The sequence below is a fragment of the Tubulanus polymorphus genome, chromosome 1 (assembly GCF_964204645.1).
Source record: "Tubulanus polymorphus chromosome 1, tnTubPoly1.2, whole genome shotgun sequence".
NCBI lineage: Eukaryota > Metazoa > Nemertea > Palaeonemertea > Tubulaniformes > Tubulanidae > Tubulanus > Tubulanus polymorphus.
In genome coordinates this window covers 21,207,502-21,230,551 of record NC_134025.1, presented here as the reverse complement: position 1 = coordinate 21,230,551, position 23,050 = coordinate 21,207,502, and the positions used below count along the sequence as shown (strand labels likewise).

Sequence of the window (23,050 nt, the reverse complement as noted above, 5' to 3'; positions counted from 1 at the left end):
GTCGGATTTATCGCGAGAGCACATCTCGTATTTCATTTATGGTGAAACAAGCATATGGCGTATTAAGATATATACTTTGGCAAATATCGCGAAAGTTTCGTAAACAAAGACAGCATAAAGAACTAGCTTCATTCGATATGCCGGAGACGCAACCGTGGGCTGATTCCTTTCTCTCAATACACAGCTCCTCACTCAATAGCTCGTGTTTAATATATGTTGCGATAGAATCACAATTGAAAGAACCTCCGTTTTTTATCATTTTTATCTTAAAATATAGGTATTGACCCTGCTATTAATCTGATTGGTAGATTTCGTTTGATTTGTTGAAATTTTGGAAATAGCTATATTACAAGATTGAGGATCATTTTGTCCATTTCAATGACGTATTTTCATGCTTTCATTGCGTAACGTTATTTTTGCATCATGAACAACAGAATTCGCGCAGTTGCAGTTGATTGGAGTGACAACGAGTATCATCGACAATAGCAAACCGACAATCGTTCAATCCCTGTGGTCCAGCTCCGGTGGAAGAATACCGCAATAAGCATTTCGGGCTGTTGGTGGATAGGAGCCAATTACGTCGAACGTCCTAACTCGTTTTGAGACAGAAGGACATCTGGGCTTCACTTCGATTATACATGATGTCTGTGTAGTGTTATCGATGGCAACGCTAACTTTGCCTCGGGAAATTTCCTGTCCAGACGGTCGAGTGCTGAGAAAACTATTCCAAAGTGCTGATGTAACGTATATGTGTGTACTAACATCATACGAGGATTTATTGTCACTGGAGACGATCTCTGAAATTGCTTTCGCCGCACAACTAACACAGCATCCATTTGCTTAGAACACGAGCCCCTGTCAATGATGTATTGGCGCGCGCTGTTAACCAGGTTGAAAATGATATCATTCGCGTTTGCACTCGGTGACATATGGCAAAACAATATCGGCTAATAGAACGAATATCGTTCTTTGAGGTGCGCGTATTATTATTTCCTTCAAAGAATTATGTTTTTTTTCTAATATTACATAATAGGGGATCCGCCGCGGTGGCGGGACTCCGTTGAATAATAGGTTTCAATGCTGCTGATCGCTTGGAATGATTAACCCCCGTGTACTGATTTCGCGCAGTTTAGTTAATCACACACGACGATTTTGTTATGATGAATTGGGCGAATAATTTCCCAGGTTTATTGGGTATTCGTCCCGCCGGGAATGCAAAACGTTGATGGATTATATTAGCGCAGTGCGGTTTTTACTGTGAAACGGCGTCGATTTCTTCAAGGGTCATTTATCGTCAACACTCTCAACTTCTGTTCGTTCCCAGATAACGATGCGCGATAAGTTGAAAAATATCCAGTCACACTGGACAAAAAAACATCGACTTCGTTTATTTTGTCCGACGAAACTGAGCCGATAAACAAGAGATTTTTAATCGCGCGTATATCAATAATTGTCGTCTTTTACGGAAACACATCTGCCTACTCTGTGTTATTAGTATCCCGGATCATCGATACGACGAATAACAGATGGGGAGTCGATAACCGACGGAGAAATCTGGCCACGAAATCGTACTCGGGGGCTCGTATACGAAGCAATTTTGATGAGTCCGGTTCACATACATCTATACGGACATTTTTGATTACACCGACTTGATTGATAGTGGGGAGATTTGAAAAATGACCACCGTGTACGCGTAAGGCTTCTATGCGAGCTTTGGTACGTCTGGCTCGATACTTCGGAGGACGCTGATTTCGTTCAAGGTGGTTTGTGCGTGCGGGCACATCCATCAAGACCTGCGGGACGTGGGATATCGCTCGGAGATCACCGAGAAAATGGAATCGGTAGGTAACTGCACTAAACCATCCTCGAGGATTCAATATTGTTATGGGAAAAAAAAACGTGCGAAATATAAATACAAACTCAAGTCACCCTCGCGATACTAAGCCGACTCTGAACGATTAGATGATTTATATGGCGAGTGACGTGTTTGCAAGACCAGTTGCGCGGTCAAGACATAAATTAAAGGCTCGGCCATCTTGGTTCTATAGCCGATTTAACAACTCAAAACCAGTCTTATGATTAAAAACAATTTTTTGGAACACGTTACAACACGTGTCTTTTTTGTTACACGTTAACTTAGTGTCAGTTATGTGGCACTTAATGTAAAAATATGATAGGCTACGAAATGGCATTGAAAATAAGATTTTAGATAAGATAAGAGAAGTCGCAAAGTGAACTGTAAACTGCAGCAGAGTAGACGTTTTCCAAAGTATATGATGGAAATACACAGCACAGTTTTAAAAATGTTCCAATTTCACATGATTAAATGATTAAGATTTAATGATCGGACTATATCTAACATGATTGATCGTATAGTAATTTTGTATTTCATAGATAATTGATTTGTTGATGTACGTATGATGACACTGACACTGTATATCCAATAAGCCTAATGGAAGTGTTTTTTTCGGGAAGTATCATAATCTTAATGTCAAATAGGAAAATCAACAATATACCCCGATGATTGAAAATCTCAGTTGGTATTCGCGCGGTTGTAAATGGTAAAATCATCACGGTGGTTTCACAAGAGTAAAAAAAACGATAATTTTTCATCGTCTAATACATTTTTACTGACGCGTAAACATCGCAGTATTGCAAATTACCATTTTAGAAATATCGCCGCGCTTCGCTTAATGACCTGACGCAAATAGATATCCATCTTCCACAGGTCTAAGTAAATGAAAACAAAATGTAACACGCAAAACGTTTTATGTCACTTAATCACAACAGAAAGGGGCAAATTGATTTCATTATTTGTCGCAGAAATAGAAGGGAAAAGTGGAAATTACAGGTGTGCGCGGACATATTAGCGCACGCAGTGGCAATCAAATACGGTACTATTATTCTGGATGCAAATATTGGAAGCCCATTTCCTGCGTAAAGTCTGAGACATTGACTGAGAGAAGTTGACTGGGGCTGATTGTTTCCGAACAATTTGTCAAAGGAGATCATGACTAGCCGTAATACGGCCACAAATACACCGAGCTTAATATATCCATCGAGCTTCGCTCTGGATAGCAGCCGACGTTTGTCATGACAGGACACTTTTATCGCGGAAGATCTAGCCTACCCGCACCGTTCGCTAAATATCCGTGAGTCTCTTGTTGCGATCTAAGTCTATTCGTCTCAACTGTATAGATATGTGTAACTATATGATTTATTTCTGTTGTAAATCCCGCGAGCTGGTCGAGAATCAAACGTTCAAGTGTAACAGCGTATCAATTTGACCTGTCTCGTCCGATATAGTTATATCGTTAGAAGTATACACTGTTTTTTTCCTATTCCCGATGCTATCTTCCGCGTATTTTGGAGATTTACATTTAGATGGGATTCGAAAATTTCATATATATATATATATATATATATATATATATATATATATATATATATATATATATATATATATATATATATATATATATATAATTTCATATATATATGTATGACATTCAAATACGTCAAAGCTCTCGGACTACATAAATAAATCAATTGGAAACCTGTTCCTCGCTATTCAGCAGCATAAAAGCATAGAACTAAAAGTAAAAGAAGGAAGTATTCCAGAGGGTCTTGTATTACGGTCACCTTTTTCCGACGCACGCCTTTGGTATTTAAGTGCTAAGGGATTTTGTATTTTCCGACCTGGTATGTCTCCTCCGAAAGAATCAGAGACAGAAAGAGCATAGGTAGTCATGTCGCAACACACTCTGTCTATTTTGAGATCGATTCGTTTGGCTGATCAATAGATATTTAATTAAGTCTGATCCTCTCAAACGCGTCGCGGAGCTCTTTTAACATTTCACCGCCGACACAAAAACGTTGTCAACATTCAAACGAACTAGAAATGGTTAATGCCAAGAAAATCGCTGAGAGAAAATTAGACCTTTTTGCGGCTGCATTACATCTGTTCTACCCGCTAGACTTTGTCGCCATTCGCAGTTTATGGTTTGAAAATAGACATGCCAACGGGGGGAAAACTTGGAAAATCTGTCAGAACGGAATGCCATAAATTTCTGGCAGAAAAACAACGAAGAAAGCTTCATTCGCTTTCTCAATTTGCACTTAAGAAAACAGAGCAGCGCGTGAATTAAACATCATATATTGCCCCAAACAGACTACAAAAATGGCACCTGTATTGGAAAAAGCAGAGCAGGATATGTTTGAATAGCGTGACAATATAGTATGCACGTCGAGACGAATTTAATGAATACCACCAGATCACTCATCCGACAGGCATTACGAAATGGAACATCTGTAGCAATCTTACTATATAACGGCCGAACAATAGTTTTGATTCAAATAGGGATTCTTTCGGTCGTAATGAATTTCCCCATGATAGACGGATCAAAAGAAATTTTACATATTCATTGATCGTTATACCAAGAACGCGGACGTCATTGTTGTCGCTGTTGCACAACAACTTGATTTGCTCGATGTCTAGATTTAGATGCCCTTCTCAAACTCATAATTGCAGAAAAAATGAAGCTATTGCGGTCTGAATTGTGACATTGATAGTCGGAATGCTAGTAAATGGGACGCAATCATTTCTCTTGCATAGTTTATAGCTAGATGCAATAGAAACTGTTTTCTCCTAGTAGATCCATCAAATCAAAATGTCTATGTGCGTTTGCCGGCCGTTTCGAAAGGCAGTGATTTTTTCTTCGAAATAAAGAAGTTTTTAGGCGCCATCATGTTGTGGCGGCAAGAAACTGGAACTTCTTTATTGTTTTTCTTTTTTTTTCGTTACAAAGAAATAATGCGCTAATTTCGTGCAATATCCAAATCACGAACCCTCTCATAGAAAGCTTCTGTTATCTGCAATACGTATCGTTTCCGTATAAAGGTGGTGTTCGTGTGAGGAGCATGTCACATAATGCAAGGTCGATGTGGAGTTCTGTCGAGCAGAAAGTGCGCCGTTGTAACGGCAGCAGATCGGAGACATCGAATGTGTAACCAAAAAGTTTCAGATTAGGTCGTCGACGACGGAAAAGCAATGCATCGCATATAGCTCTCGCAACTGCGCTGTAACGTCATGTCTATAATTTTCGACACTTTAATCTTGATTCTCGATCGGTGGATGAATTTGACACTTATTCCATTTCAATCTCGGTCGTAATGAAAAGTGAACTTGGTAATTCCAATACAACCCGCACAAATTGAGTCGTTGAAATATACATTAACTTCGGTTTCTATTATGAGTTATTTTCATTTTATCATTTATTATTTTGTGACAGTAATGACATCGTAGATGGGTATCATTTTTCACTCATTTGTCCTGTGTTCGACGATCTGAAAATTCAGTTTATAAAAACAGACATGTATTAGTATTTCAGACCACCCGTGAATGAATTGGTTCAATTACTTAGTTCTAAAAATAAGGGTGAAACTGTGAATCTTGCGTTAACTATAATGCCATTTATCGATAAAAAGGGTAAACGAGAAAACTAACTTGAAACTTTATTGATGCCTAGAAAAATAACACATATATTGCTTAATATCGTCGACAATAAATGATATAATATGATTTAGATAAAATCAAGGATCAATAAGTTATTTTGGATTTAAATTTCAATGATTAATTGAATTGACCGGCAACCAGTCTAGCCCCAATATATCGATGACATAGTGCAAATCTTCTCAAAAATATTCAAAATTTATCAAAGAATAAGAGTAATGAAATATATTTGATGACAAGAATAAATGCCAAAATTCACAATTGTAATTGAAACGCCAATAAGGATGACTTAGTGCACAACGACACACACAGAGGCCCTTGAATAACGCGTGTTAGGTATCAATGTATATAAACGTTATTGTAACGGTTTTTACGGCGTCAAAAAACATCTTGAGTTGTTTAGATTTATACTGCCTATATTCGAATATTACATCCTTATTTTAACAATGGTGGGCTGTAAAGCTACCTTTATCGACACCGTAGTTGATATTCTGTATAACCTTGGAGTAATCATTTCAAATGATTACACCAAGGTGTAACATACACTATTTCATGCAATAATGCAGGGAATGTGGTATATTTCGAAGAAACCAAAATATAAACTTTATAGTTCTACCACCGCAACGAGCCGTTGGTTGTTGTGTTGGTTTTTCAATAATCGACGATGCTCTAACCGATACCTTTGGAAACGATCGAAAGAGTATCTCGCGCGGAATATCTATCTCAATTTTGACAAAGCGCTTTCAACGTATACAGATTACGAGATACCTATATGAGAACTACTGATCGACGAGAAATTGATGAGAGTTCGATTAAAGCGATGCTATTGGCATAACTTCCCGTTTACGGACATGTTGGAATTTGTTTTTTCCGTACGACCACGTCGAGCCGATGTCATTCGGCGATTTGTAAACGTCAGAAGTCACTGACATTCGTTCATTATCCGCGGATATCAATTTGCCATTCACAAAATTAATCCATCATCGCTCATCGCGTATTAATTAATTTTATCGCAGTGTACGTAGTATGCATGTACGGTTTGATGATTGTTGAGTGACCATTCGGCGGAAAATATCTAGTAGGCAAAATGCACCGCGTGTATCTCCCGTTCATTGTGCCTCGCGCTACACGTTCGTGGAGTGTGTGGATCTGAAAAAATGTCAATACAATCAACGATGATTTCGTGCCATCGTACACAATTCAAAGGTCGACGAACAAATTCGAGAGAATTCTTCATCGACGAGTTATAATTCCCGGATAAAGATCGTAGTTCGGTTGAAACGAACGAAATACATTGAATAAACCAACTCATGTAATACATACCAGGGACGAATCTAAGTGGGGAGGGTTTAGGGGTCTCGATCCCCCTGCTCCGTGTTCGAAATTTTTTTCTGATTGTGATATCAATCGTATTGATTATGAAACTAACCACAATACCACAATTCAAATCTCTGTCGACTGCCGTTTCGGCGTCTGCAGGCCCGTGTCGAGCTTTTTTGAGGGGCAGTTCTATTTCAAGAAAAGGGGCATTTTTGCCGTGAAAAAGGGAGCTTTCCTATTGAAAAATGACTCAGATCGTAAATATGAAGTGCCCGGGTACCTGAATAAATGAGAATGGATTCCTTATCATTTTCCGAAAATTGTATCAAAATTTGGAAAAATCTTGACGCAAATCTTTCGACATGACACGTAATTTAAAGGGCACTTTGAGGGGGTTCATTCGCTATCCTTGAACCCCCCTCAGCACGGGCCTGGTCTGCCAAAAATGACTGTATAGGTTTATCATGCACACATTTTTATGAATGCATTATTTCATTGAAATAATAGAAAAAGCTGGGAAAACACCTTGCGCATGACCCCCTCTGCTCAAATTTCTGGATCCGCCCCTACATACATCAATATTTCCAGAAATAAACTGGCGTATAATAAGCTGCTTCAGTGATCATTTGTACACTGTGTTTAATTACCAAACGAATTGTATGTCGTTGCGTCTCATGGCTAGATATGAGTGTCAATTATTTATAGAAGTCATGCCGAGTGCGTGGCGGTTGGGATGAAATTAACCCCAACCATCTGTGCGTCGATATAGAAACTAACTCTGGCGCTCGAGTTGTCGGACAATCTATTCTCTAAAGCGAATGCTTAATTACTTTGTTCTTACAGATTTTGTGTCGACGAATGAACGATTACCGAAACCTTCGATCTCACCACCGTACTACGAGTTTGAACTGATAAGTCGAATGTTTTCGGATATGTACGCTCGATCGCGGTTACGTGCGTAGGTACCGATCGCGATCCTCAGTCGTCATCAGGCTCTCACCGCTGCGAGAACCAATCAGAGCAAGGCTGTCAGCAGCGCGCATCGCCTCACGATACGAGCCGCATCGTCAGAACTTCGCTTCCACCGGGCGACAAACGTACTCGGAGTCTATAAGTAATAAAGATTAAGATGGACTTACCGTTTGCGTATGTTTTTTTCATGCGAAATACCTTCAAATATTCGAAAGGATATGGAGTTTGCCACAAATAACAAATAACATATTGCACGCGCACTGAAATTGGTTAAGCGCATCGTAACTTCCCGTCGTTTAAGTGCGGGAATAAAGTGAAAAATTTGCTCGACGTATTTTCGGTAGAAGTAGTGTGCGAAAGGTTCGCTAATTGGTTTGTGGTGCGTGCGGTGCGCACAATATGGAAAAATGGATCGTTTTCGCCGACGCGTTGGATTATGCTTTTTTTAACCAAACGGAAGTCTATCGGAAATACGAGAACAACAAGCGGTATTTGTTATTATGAATTTTCTCCTTTCTCAGAGTGTTTTGCAGCTAGTAATGGATATATCGGCCAACATGTCCGACAGCGAGGCTTACAAATTCGGCGGTGCCTTCGCAAACGTTTCGCGAAGTAACATTTCAGAACTGGCGATTTTGAACGGTAGCAATTTCCTGCCGACGCCGCAGTACGAAAACAGTTCGTTTCTGTGCGAAAATCCACCGGGTTTTAACAATCTAAGCGACGAAGAATTGCTTATCGCCGCTCTAGGCGAGAGACGACATACTAGCTTTCCTTTAACAATCGTTTTGACATTGATATATTGCTTAATATTCGTAAGTGGAACTGTCGGTAACACGTGCACGTGCATAGTCATCGCGAAAAATACTTACATGAAAACCGCGACGAACTATTACTTATTCAGTTTGGCGATATCTGACATGTTGACTCTCGTTCTGGGTAAGTGTGTATTGTTTTCTTTTATACATAGTTTTTCTTAAACGAGCACTTAGTTTATCTTATCCCGAGGAATTGTCTGTTGAAGGCTGAAAAATGACGCCGCTTTAACAAACGCCTAACATTTCAAACAAATACGCGCAACGTTCCGCATGCAAGGTATTGCATGTGTATAGAACTTGGTGGGAAACGGCGGCGGCGGCGCAACTCAAACCATCAACGAGGAACATATGAATAAACGAACACGAATATGTACGCAAATATACGTACAAAAGCGTTGTTTTAGAGAATAGATTTGAGGTAACTATCGCCGATGAAATTATACGCAGACCGTTACAACAGAAAAAAACTCCAGTAAGACCCACGGTGTTTTGCGGACTGGTGTTAAAATTATTCAAACAACTTCTATCACGTTTATCTTCGGTTATATATATTCATCGGTCGCGAAAGCGCAATTTTCAATGGCAGCTGTCCATATATATTCTCTAAGCGGATGAGTAAGACAATAATGATTTGTATAAATTAACAATTTCAATTTCAACAGATGGACGCTTTTTCAACCAGACATATTCTTTCAGTAATAATGCTTATATAGGCTTTAAAAAGGATCGTTAAGTGACAAGGTGAATTAAGAATCGCTTTTGATAGTATTGGATCCACACTGTTTCAATGTATTAGGCTACATTCCTTTTTATTGCATTGTGGGGCCTAATATCTTGATTCTCGTGTGAACATGGAAAAAGCAGGGAAATCAAGACCCAGTTTTATGATAGCTAAAAAATTAAAACTACAACAAAAGTCTACAAAACTCTCAGATCAGTTATGATCAATCGCAAACAAGTCCTTGTGACTGAAATTGGTCAAATTCAGGCCCAGGGTAAAAACAGATTTCATTTCCAATAACGAAATTCAAATCATTTTCAATAGATAAGCTACATAAAACTAATGAGGCCACGTATTTTTGTGGGCGCCTTTTATGGACAGTCCCTCCAGAGCTTCGACATACGGATCTCACTCGCGCATCGATGATCTGAATATTATCGGAACTATATAATGGTCGAGTGTGGTCGATGCGTCTGTTGACACGCGGTTGTTTACAAATGGTGATGTACACACACTGTGGGAAACCGTGAGCAACAGTATCAGAGATGGTGTCGCCCATTCTCAAACAGATATGTCACGATATCTAGAAATCGAAAGAATGACATCGAATGACGGAGGTTATCGTGCGTACAAGGCGATAGTTTTGAAAAAACGGAATCTAGTCGATCGATATTTATTAAGCTTTCATTACAGACGTTCTATCTGAACTCGTCTAGTATAAGGATTCGATCCCTGCGATTTAAACCAGATGTGAATAACAACTGATTTTCAGCCATTACAAAAAGGAATCTCAACCAACAACTAACCAACAACTCGATTCGCGTGCACGGCATATCTTCTAAATTGAAAAGCGAAAAAATAGTACTATTGTTCACTTTGAATTTAGGTTTCAAGCATACACAGATTTCACGGCCATTGATGATACGCAACAAATATCGCCCTTTGGTGTACGCAGGCTTACTTTATCGGCCCCCTCCAATTGGGTTCCAACGAATTCTCTCCCTGTACAATATTGTCTCACCCGTACCCGTCTCCGGTCAGCGTATATCGTCGTGTTTTCTGAAAACCGGTGGCCAGAAGCTCGTCTATCGCCGAAGGAAACTGGAAACTTCTTTATTAAAGCAAGTAGAAGGATATTGGTATCATGTTTTATGTAGGCACATACGAACTTTACACTCGTCGTTTTAACCCCCACTCCTACCGTTTAAAGTAACCATGAACTAATTCATTTAGGGGGTATGTGGTTACTAATGAATTACCCCCTATTAGGTGTAATATAAAATGATGATCTACATGCAACGATAACCTTCTATCTGATAGAGGAAAATCCAGCGGCGGATCCAGCGACCACTGTTGAGAGTAAGCAAAACTTACAAAAAAGGGCTTAATCCACGACGAACGAGACAATTCCCAGAAGATTTTGAAAATTAATTGCTTTTTGGCGCAATTTCCAAGCAATAAATGAAGTCCTGGTGCAAAGTGCTTTCTGGAAAATTTACAGCATTGTAAATAGTTTCCAGGCAATAAAGATGAAATCCTGAATAATGTGCCTTTTTGTTAAAAAATTTTCTGTCTCGTCTGCATTATCTATCTCGTAAGAATGTGTCCTTTTTACTTTGGGAATAAAAAAAAATGAAAAAGATGGGCACGGAGCTGCTACATCAATATACATTTTCAGGAGGTTTTAAATTCTTATTGCAGCATCGTTTATTTCATTCACTTGCTGTGATTCGAAATTCGTAACGTAATCATAACGATTGCGTACAGTTCATTCAGGTTGTTTGAATTAGCTTACGGAAAGCTGGTCTGACAACACGAATAGAGCATATCCACAATTACCAGATATCAGAAATGGATATCAAGAAATCCGTTCGAATATGCAGCTGACAATAACCCCGATGTATTCGGATTTCGCGAGCAATGTTTTTCTTTGCCGAAACTGGATATATCCAAAATTAGCGCAATAAAGTATTGAAATATTGCGCGTGTCACCGATCATTAATAACACGTGGTGTTGATTAGCGCAATAAGGGGGATCGACTTAATAAATCAGTTAAATAGCCATGCCACCGATAATCAGTCTCAAAGCTCGAGGGTAGGGTATCATAAAGATTGGATTTTACACGGCCAGTGGCTGTCTTTCTCGATTTGTGATAGTTTGATTGTGATTCATAATAGATGAAACAATCGACTTGATGGCCACTTCATTACTTTGAAAGGAAGCCATGTATTCGTATGTTCGCATGGTTATACGTCATAAAACGTCATCTAAATGAATTGAAAATGGTGATTAGAAACGAATAACGCGGTTCGACTGTTCGCCTATTACTCAGATATTGAAAATATCAACATCAGATAGAAGAATGGCCGCGCAAGCTGCGCTTTATTTGCAATAGCCTTAAACTATAAGTCTTATTGCTCGGTTTCGTTGCAACAATAAACTGAGCTGTATAACTAGCATCGTTAGCTTCGACTATACTTTTGAAAGTTTAATTGAATTAATTAGAGACGATATATATAACACTTAAAACGTTTTCGTCGAAGCTTAGATGTGATTTAGCAGCCGGTTTAAGGCCAATGCACTGAGGCAATTCCCGTAATTGCATTTGGAAAAATGTCCATATCCCACGTTTGATAACACAGCGTAGAATGCATTAAAAACCGATGTTTTAGTTCAACTGCCAGCCCATTCTGGTCCTATCAAGACTTTGATCAGGTATGTACCGCCAAAAAAAACTGAACAATGTCGTCTCAAGTCAAGTTGAAATAAACATTAGCCGATTATTGTTTTTGTTTTCTAGACAAAACAAAAGTCACAATTTATTCACTGCTGATCACAATATATTTGTTGTTTCTTGGAGATCGCACTTTTGACAGCAGATTAAAGAACGCCATGAAATACACTGACATCACGCGCAAAAATAACTACATGAATAACACCATGATAAACGTTCTGTAATATATATGTCATCTGGGAACGACGTTAAAACGGTTTCAATTAATATTTCTCGCGACTCATCTATAAAATGAATGTAACAGGTCGCAATTATGATTAACCTGTGGTTTTATGATATTTACTTTAATATGATGTAAAAATTGATACTGGGGGTAGATTGGTGCAATTCATAAACGCAAGTGTCATTACTTTATGCAAATTGAGTAACAGGACGCTCGTGAATTTGATTTATCGACCCTTGTCGCTTGGCGAGCTTCGCATAAAGTACATATATTGAAATAACTTTTATAATGGAAATAATTGTGTTCGCTTATCGACTCGGCATCGACCATTTTGTCGAAAGGGGATGGCTTTGCAGGAACAGGATATCTGCAATACGTATAGTAAACGATCGAAAAAATAGAGTTGGACGCATACGCATCGAGCCGAGATTTAAAGAACCCCTGGTGCAGCGTGGAACTACCCCTTCCGAAATTTACCGCAGTGTAAAGTTTTAACGATTTTTGGTGCGCAAAATTACTGGCATTCGTAGACAATCTATTAGTTTCATTTTCAATAAAAAAATATCTAGTGTGTAGGTGTTGAGGTCTGGATCATCAGAATGTGGGTGAATTCCAAACTCCCATATCTGCGATAACCCTTACTGTTCCAAAATCACTATCACGTGTTATCGCTCATACTCAGCTTCCTTTTCTTTTCTTTTCTTCTACTCTTCTCTTGTTTTTCCCCTGTGTTTTTTCTTTCATCGCTGTAGCGGCCTTTTGGCTTTTGCGTGGTCCTCATAAGAAAGCCTTCTCAATTCTATTTTGTTTTTTTTTTGTGAATATTAGTTAACCATGCTTTCTTGTGAAATGAATTGAAATTGAAAATTAAAATTGAATTGATAAAGTATCAAATACCTGAGGGTATGGGTCAGGGCGGTTGCTATGCACGATATCTGGAAATGAACACATTTCTAATGGAGATATCTTTCAATTTGAAGCACCCGGCTCGTTATAACTGCATTTTTGAATCCATCCTAACATCGTGAATACACGACCGTCGACGCGGTTAGAGCACGGTAAATCTAAAGCCTTTGCAATATTTCCAATTTACTACAAAAGATTGTAATAAACGTAGAAATTGATGACTAAACCGCTTTACTTCCCTTCAAATCGATAGCTGATCTTAGAATTTCTAAACAAGATAATTGATTACCGATACAAGCGTTTGCAAATGTTTTTCGAGAGATTCCACGTGTGGCCATACTACTGAAATAATGAATGCGTTTTCAATGAATAATGAATGCGTGAATATCGTTTTCAAGTGCAATATCGACGATTGCTACAGAATGGTCGGTGTTTTTCGGTTATGTTTTACCAAATCAGTGTTCGGTACGCCTACATCGAGGGCCGTGTCCAGACAATATAAACAGTAACGGCATTTATACGTGCGGACACATACATGTTTGTCAGTCACTCATATCGCCGTCAGTAACAGATTCGCTCGACTAGCTTTCCTCGCTGATATCTAATAATCTGCAACTTGATCTGGTTCGCGTCACATTTTGAACGATGCCAAATCTGTCCGGCTACACACACATGATCCGAGTGGAGTACAAGCCTTCACGCGCGCTGCACTCTTGGCGACGAAATGCATTTTCTATACTGAATCTTAAATTCCTGGACCCAATTGCGCAGTCATTGCTTAGATCTAAGAACAGCCTAAGACCAACTCAGTTCTATAGTTAATCTAACAACTTATGACTTATGATTACGTTTGAACTTAAGTCACAACTGTACAACTGGGGCCTGGTTAACTTAAGAATGAAACATTCAAATTAAACCCTGATACCCTGCAAAATCGTGTTCACTTAAACAGGGAAGTGTAATGGGACACTTCCCTGACTAAACCAAGTAATCATGATTTCATTAAGATTGTATGTATAGGGCACCCATTCAACTACCATTCGAAAAACCGCGTCGCCGAGAATTTTTCTTTTGAGTTTTCTTCATTTGATTCCACTTTTCTCATTTTATTTAAGATATCTCTTCGATATGAATTATTAAATGCTTTTCGTTTTTTTGCAAAAAAACCCGTTTCCCCGAAAGGGTAAGTTCGTACGCATAGCGTGGAATTGATTCCGTCGCGCGCCAACAAAGGAGCTGTGGTATACATTATGGTACAAAATATGGTACATCACAGTTCACAGTGGTGTACCATATTTGCTTCATACATTTAGTTATTCAGGGTTAAGGATTTTGCAAGGGGAAAATTATGATTTCATGAATTCTAGATATTCTAGTAATCCCTTAGGATAGATCAAGTGATATACTCGTGTAATGAATCAATTATTTTATTTCGAAGTTAATATGCTGGCTGCTTGGCGGTTTTTAAGTAATAGTGCAAGCGCATTGACGAGGAAAGCAGCGCAATGTGCGCTAAGGGCCTACACCTAAGCGATCTTTGCGCTGCGGCAAAAATTATAAAACACGATAGATATTAGTTGATAGCGAACAAGCAAAATGCGTTGGAAAAATTACCCGCCCACCAGGCGAATTTGACGCAGCGCAATTTGCGTAATCTAAGTCTCGTGTGCGCGGAGGCTTTTACTCCATGTTTTTCCCACTTATTTTCAAAATTTATAAAACATTTCGAAATGCAAATACCTGTATTGTATATTGTGAATCCAAATTGTAAGCCTATTTCGACCCGTTAATGATAATACACTGAACAATTAGGTATGCGTGAGATTAAGACAGTTTACCGATATACTGCGGCTTAGTTCAGTTATCGAACGTATAAACGCAAACCACGAATGTTGGTGTAAGCTCTGGCGCAACAGATCAATCAACCATAACGATTGTGTTACTAACGAGCGTGAGCTACGTGTGTGATACGTACCGCAGTATAACTTGTAAAAAGTAAAGTTGAAACTAAAAATATGAGCTCTCCCCATGGTCAGTGAAAATAGAACCTGTTTCTACGTATACTATGTACATACTATTATCTATAAGTGGAAGCTGATGAATATTTTTTTGTTTCCGTAGTTCAATGATCTCATCTCGAGGCAACACGGATATTCAACTTCGGAATAATGCCGTGCCTTTGAAGGTCCGATAATTTCCGAAAGCAATCCAAGCCCTTCGCTGCGCAAACAGCTGCATGGTGCTCAGCATGTTTAACAGCTAGTAAAGCCAATTTTACCAGATCAGAATCTATTATTACCGATTGACCGGAGTGAAAGGAATTATATAGACATTTCTGTTAGGAAAATGTTTACTTATTTACAGCCACGGAAACGGTATCTATGTACCAGACAAATGTTTTCCGACCGCAATCGCCGATGTAATTCAGCCGTAGATAATTAGTATTTTCTCCAACTTGAAAGGGCGGACAAATGTTACGAGGGGAGTGAGCAACGAAAAGGTCCACGAGAAAACCCAGATATTCTCAGGCCCGTGCCAAGTGGGGGTTCGGGGTTAAAAACGAACCCTTAAAAGTTCCCTTCGAAGTCAGTGTAAAAAAATTTGTGTCAAGATTTCCGAAATTTGGATACAATTTCCATGGTTTTTTTGGAAAATCGAAAAGTACTTCATTCTCAAATGATTATTCAGGTACCTGCGCACTTCATATTTTAGATACGTCATTTTTCAATATGATAGTGGCCCTGTTCACAGTGAAAAGTGCCCTTTTGCTTGAAATGCCCCTTATGCTCGGTACGAAAAATCTGATTCTTGTCGTTACATTTTTCTCCACTCGTGATCCAACTGGATCACAGATTCGATACAAATTTTTGTTTTGTTTTAGCAAAATCCCTTGATATGTCGTTTATTTCCAATTATGATGGCTGCCGTATATCCCCTAATTTCCACTCTTGAAATAGGAATGGTCTTATTTTCAACTTATATGTTGTGTGTCTTGTAAATCCACGACCGGGAACGAAACATGGTGAGTTGATCATCGCAAATTGAAGTACAGATATACAGTAGTTGGATAGTCGGTCGGATTTACATAATTTGTTTGTTTAAATGATTAGGTTTAGAATCAAATGATTTATATATACGGAAATTTCGGTTTATGTTATCAATTTTCCATCCAGCCTGAACAGGCAAACGACTGATTTGGGTGCATTTCTGTTAGCTGCCTTCATACATCGAGATTCGGAAATAACTATAAATTAAATGTTGTCCATTTTCGTAGCTTTTGGTCGTTTTTCGATGGCGTGAGGCACCGGGATATATTCCCCCAACTATTGATCATTGCGGTAAATTCACCATTTCACTTGCACAAATGTGTTTAATTGACGCCCCAGGGCTCTACGTCTGGTTGCCATTAATGACACTCAATCGAGCGATCGGTATTAAGGAATGATTTTCAGGCTCTTCAGCTGCTACGGCTCCGCGCAATGACGAAATCAAACGGTGGCTGAATTGGGTCTTATATTTAAAGGCTGGCTTATGTCGACAAGCAACGCGACGCCTACCGACGCAACTGGGTTTATCGCCGATTAGCGGCAACTAGCGGCCTACGAGACGCCGACAGTTGCTGCTCTATCGGTTCGACATAAGCCGGCTTGCGACGGCAACCCGACACCTACCGACTCGTCGCAAGCCGTATCCGGCTAGTTGCCCATGTTCTACTCCGAAAAGAAACTTCGATTCGAAATAAAACGTTTCATAACAGATTCTTAACGCTGTAAAAGCCGTTTATTTTTACATTGATACTTAGTATGCGTTATTTAAGGGGTTCGACGTGTGAGTCGATGTGCACTACGTCATCAATATTGGCATTTCGAAATAACGATTATAATTGAGAATTTTGGTGTTCACCTTGTAATCAGATACCTTTCATAACTCTTTTTTATCTTCGATAAATTTTTGTGCTTGTTTTTGAGATGATGTGCACCCTCCCCTTGGATCCGCCCAGTTACTTGCAAGGATAACGATGAATCAATACACACACGAATACATGAATACTCGGGGTACTCAACCGTTGTCTTTTTCTTTCGCGTAAAGATCAATCGGCGCGTCCGTCCACGTCAAGAATTGCGTATTGATGACGTACGTACAAACTATCTGATGACGGTGAAGCGAATATTGCCATTGGGAAACGACGTAGCTAATACACGAGCTATTGATATCAAGCCACTAACCACGGGGGTTAATGTTCGAATACCTTATACGCGCAACATAAATGTTAATCTGTAATCTGTTGATATTGGTATCGCATTAATCTGCATTAATCCGTGATGTAGTTCGATACCCCGGTGGTTTTGGTATCGGGGAATTATTTACACGTCCGTGCACGACTTGTCAACCAGAAGTCGCAGTCGATCTATACCTTGACAATGGTTTTATGCAGCTGATCATTTAATACGTACTAATGACGATCCAGTCAGCCGTTTTTTGTTGCTCGGCAATTCAGCTTGCGCTGACAGCCCTTCCGGAATAGTACCCATAATTTTGTCGCTACACAAATCGAAGCGGATGTATTCTGACGTGCAAGACTAATTTGGCGGGACACCGATGGCCTCAAGCGTCATGTGATCTGAAGGTCTGCCAGACTCTGTTTTGACCATAAATGACACCGGTTATAAAGACCAATGTTACGGCTCACTGCTAACGACTTGTTGCATTAGGTTTTACGTCATTTTTATTTCCCCCAGCTGGCGTGGCAGCCACGATAAATGCTTATCCGGGTATCAAGCCCAGCTTAACTGATGGTGTAAAACTAACCGATGAAAAGTTTGAACATACTTACTAAAACAAAGATAATGTACGATTATGCACTAAATTAAATGAAAGGAGAATGCGTGTATGATAGAATTCGACGTTGTATGCTTGGATAAGATTCATTATAGTTTAGTCTTAAAAGCCTTTTCCTGAAACGCTCCCCAAAGAAATGAAATCCGGTGTCTTTAGCCGATTATCTGTGTTTACAAAGATTTATGAAGTTGTTAATAGGTTCCAGGTTGGATAATTACGAAGGGGGCCATCCTGAGGGCTGTATCAGTTTTTTCTTCTTTTTGGATTTTGCATCGAGCAAGTAACTGAGGGATGAATATTCTTGATAAGATTTATTTTTATATATTTTGGATTTAACTGCGAGTAATTTTAATCGAAGGAAAGGTAATTCCAATAAATCTTTATCACTTCTCAATCAAAAACAAAATTTTTTTTTTAAATCCGAAAAATAATAAAATTATTTTACTCACACTAACATGGAGTAAAGTCCGAAAATTCTTAAGATTGTTTTTTGGAAGATGTGCACTACGTCATCAATATATCGGGCTAGACTGATTGTCGGTCATTTCAATTCAATTATCGACATTATATTGAGAATAATTTTATTGGTCCTGAATATTATATGATTTCATATTCTATTATTTATTCTCGATCACATTAAGCATATTAATATATGTATCATTTTTCAAGGCATTAATAAACTTTCAATTTAGTTTCTTGTTCACCTATGCAGGGATTCGGGCATGAATACATTTTACACCTCCAAGGCCTCTGAAGAGAATATTCATGGTGAGCTTTTCCAAGGCTCTAAACGGTGTCACGGTAGTTAAACGAGGGAATTCTCAACGATCCTTTTCCTAGAATTAAAACAACCATGAGCGCGGTCAGCCGATCGATAGCGAATTCTTGACATACCGAATACAATATGGTACTTCAGAATGATGAATGGCGCAAATGAGATACCTTTTTAAATAAAACATACACACTGAACAGAAGCGAAAGCGTAAATAACGTCTATTTGAACATGAATATTCTAGTTGCTTACATGTAGCATTTTAAAACTAGCATTTCGAATAATTTTCTGTTTTCTATATATTTCTGAAACAATCTAGTATGCAGATAAATATGATTGAATAAAAATGCATGTTTTCAAACGTGTCTTTTTGGAATATTCATATATTCAGTAGAAGACATGCTAATCAATTAAGCGTCAACCGCGAGCTATTGAATATTTCGGTCTTGCTCAGTCAGGCTCAAGGGAAAACCACCGTGGGCATATCTCTCTCATCTAAATGGAAATTCATGAGACTTATCATGTAAATGAAGACTTGTCAATTTATCAGTATTTTTCATAGATATGACATAGGTCTACGTCAGGCTGTAAGCAAATCGATAGCCATATCATGATCTTGCGCTCGTGTGTGGAACAACGATGTGTATCGTTACCCCCTGCAACATACATCCTTCCACGAGTCGTATGTAGTTAAAATACAACGACGCACCTCCAACGCTACTGTGGCAATCGAAGGTTCCACTTACGGCAAGTGAGGAGCCACCAGGTTCGCTAGTAGTAACTCGGTCATCTGCGTTCGATTTCTTCTACGTTTTGGTCAAATTCTAAACCTTTCCTTTTGAACAAATCAATTATTAATGAAGAATATTCCAATTACTGAATAGAAAAATTAATTCAATGTGTATTTGGTGGGTCCTGTGATAATTTATGGATTCGGGGGCCTAACTATATCATGATAAAAGAAACATTGTGGTTCATTAAACGGGCTTCATTCAAATGATTTGATCTTCAAAGCTTTCGTACTACCAAATTCTATACTGCCTCATTCACCTGATGAAGCTTCTATACACTAGTAGCGAAAGCTCGTGTGTCAAATAAATAGTTAACCTATATAGTACTACTCGTCTCGTTAATTGTTTTATCACATTTAATCGTTTAAAATACCAAATCACTAAGATAATTGACTTATCGTAGTACATTCGTTAAAGCAAAAGGATCAAATGAATCAAAATTTTGCAAAAAGTATGTTTCTAATTGATAAATCAGCAAATAAAGCAGGTATTAAAACATCTTATGGTCTATGTATAATATAAAAGTCTATATTGAATTTAGGAAAATCTGCCAGTGTGCTAGAATAAGATAGGTGTTAAGAAAATTGACGCCGGAAGTTGGAAACCTTACCGCATTCCGATAATTGCTGTTTAGGAAGGTTGTCGAACGGTTCGCCTATAATGGGACAATTTATTTATATTTTTTGGCTCATCGCATAGCGCTCCCTCGAGAGAAACGTTGTGCTTTTAGATTCTAGCCGTTCGTGTTTTATGAACGACTTTCTCTTTTTTTTCATTTGGGATTATTTGGTTTCTTTCCCACACAAGTCGTCGCATTTCTTCTGTCTTATTGACAACTAATTTCGAACAACGAGCAGCTTTCTATGCGTACTGCGGCCTTAATGCGCCGCATGGCTAAATTGAGTGTAAATTCTTCTGGGTAAATCGTGACACAAACCACTTACAAAATGTGTGCGTGTCATGTTATTTGCGAGACGAAACTCGGCAAAACAACCTCGCTAGTTCCGCTCCATTTCCGACTATCCGTACGAAAAACATTAAGTTGAATTGAGGATTAAAACAGCTCCTGAAACTTTTATAATCAATCAGGATGAGATTCTGTATTTGAGTGTGGGCGAGTGGTTAGTGCGTTCGTCTGACGCTAGGTCGTGTGTTCGAATCCCGTTACAGTAGTGCCCACGGGTAAGACACTTATCCTTATTCCTCTCTCCACCCGAGGCCCGGTTTAACAAAAAAAGATTAAATTCCTTAAATCGATTTTAGATTTAAATTTTTAGATTTTTGTGAAACCGGGCCCTGGAGTAAATCGGTTCTGGGACTTCTGAATGCATAGCAGCTGCTCGGATGTTACTCCTCCCCAGGGAGAGATGACTGAGGTTGATAATACAAATTTAATAGAAAGCGCCGTTGAACATTGTGTCACAGAGAAAAGGTCGCTATATATATTAGATTACTATATAAAAGTTCCAAGCTGGCACCCCAGTGATAGATTGCCGTGTTAAAGAGCGGTGCTTAAGTATGGTCTCGCTTAGAGGTTCTGGAAATTCTTTGATCCACTAGCCATCTCGATGTGATTTCCTTCAAACGACTTATCTATCATTCGTGCTTTCACGTCGCATTTGCGTCTATTCCTCCGATATTCGCAAACGGGAGTTCCGACAATGAAATCACTACATCTTACGGCCGGTAATTTCACCCCACTTGCTCAGCCCGATATGCTGCGATGGAAGTTACTGTGCTACGTAAATGGAATAACCATCAACCTTTCAGCAAAATTGAAACGAGTGGTGTGTTGGTAACCGAACTGAATGTGGAAAACTGAACCAGTGAACTGAATTAACAAACGGAAGCCACGTCATTCGAGTAAGAATGTTGTCCTTCTCCGAAATATTCGTATAATCTTTCCCCTCGGTAATGACGTTTTCCAAAATTCAAGTCGGTTATGTCTATTTTTGGAGGGGATATTCGCGTGACGAAAATGAAGAAAATATTCGATAACAATTCAATACACAGTTAATTGAAAGTAATTGAGAGTGAGTGTGATTGGCTCTGCTTCCTTACTCGTCCGATCTGTTGTATCGACGATTTCATCCAACATTCCCGAATAGTTAGTAAATATTAACTCCACAATTGATAGGTGATCTCTTTTATCGATATACGCACGATTCTTCGAGGTCCGACTATATTCGGCCCATAGATAAATGTGCTTCGAATCCGACCGTCGAGCCTGACTCCGACCCCGACCTTCTATCCCAAACTAACATCTACAACTAAGCTCTCCTAAACTGAACCCGCCCCTATATTCATACTCCTGTGGCCGGTTCCATAGACTGGTATTATCTTTAAACCGGGGGTTAACTCAAATGAAAATGAATTGAGTTAGCCCCTGGGTTAAAGATGTTACCAGTCTATAAAACCGGCCCCTGGTTGAGTGGTTGTCTCAGACATGCTAGGATAGGCATAGAAACTGTAAACTCATCACAAACTGTGATGATACCTGTCCAAACGGTCACCAAAGATCACACAACCACAGGCAGTGTCAGGCAGATATTAAGTATGAATATATATATATACATAGGAATAATGTAACAAAGAAACATGTCTCTACAATGTTGCCTCCATAATTAATTAAATAAACTAATTTCATAACATAATTATGAATAAGATTGCGACAGAATAATCTAACAATGTTCAAAAATAACTGATGCAATGGTAGAAATGTCGAATGGTGTTCGTGAAGAGACGTTTCATCGTTCAGTCAGGTGACTCGAATTTTTACGTCACATCAACTAGTAACCGGTGATTGTGTGCGCCGCGTATCTCACCGTTGGCAGATATTGGCGCAAAAACACGACAGAACAGCATTTTCAATATTTCCTGTTCAAATACGTTTACGATGAACTTACGGATAGAAAGCCACCAAGATGCGGGATTGCAAGTAATCTATTGTATCGGGGGTTTGGTTGGGGTTTATACAGAGATCGATCGCGTGAAGTTGTCCGACAGTAAATGACAAGTTGATTATTACTCCGAATCAATACGGATTTTATTCAAAAGTTGCCGCATGAAACACGGAAAGAACACCGTCGCGCGATACGGGGTGTAGATAATTACCTTTTCTCCCCCCAATTTACCCGCGATGTTTGTCCGGTAGAGACGCGAGCTTAGTTACAAGAATTCGTTTCATGTTAATACAAATGGTAACGAGCTAACATTCGAAATGGATCGATTTTCTTTATAATCCGGAATATTTTCTACTCGCGGGCTGGTGATAATCAATGCGACATTATTGTCTCAATAACCGTCCATAAAACACTATATCCGTGTTGCGACGATGATATGAAGAGAATCCCACAGTAATAATGAACGAATAAAGTCCGAAAATGTTTCATTGAGCTGTAGTAGTTTCGACGTTTCGATTGTATTCAAATAGTCATCTTC

At 39.0% G+C, this 23,050-nt stretch overlaps 1 protein-coding gene across 1 annotated transcript in view; it reads left to right on the top strand.

Moving 5' to 3' along the window:
• Positions 1-8,361: 8,361 nt before the first annotated feature.
• LOC141910805 (neuromedin-U receptor 2-like) overlaps positions 8,362-23,050 on the top strand; it is a 41,940-nt gene continuing 27,251 nt past the window's right edge. The window contains exon 1 of the mRNA XM_074801669.1: positions 8,362-8,743. Within this exon, the coding sequence (XP_074657770.1) occupies positions 8,362-8,743 (382 nt within the window). The remainder of the gene's footprint in view (positions 8,744-23,050) is intronic.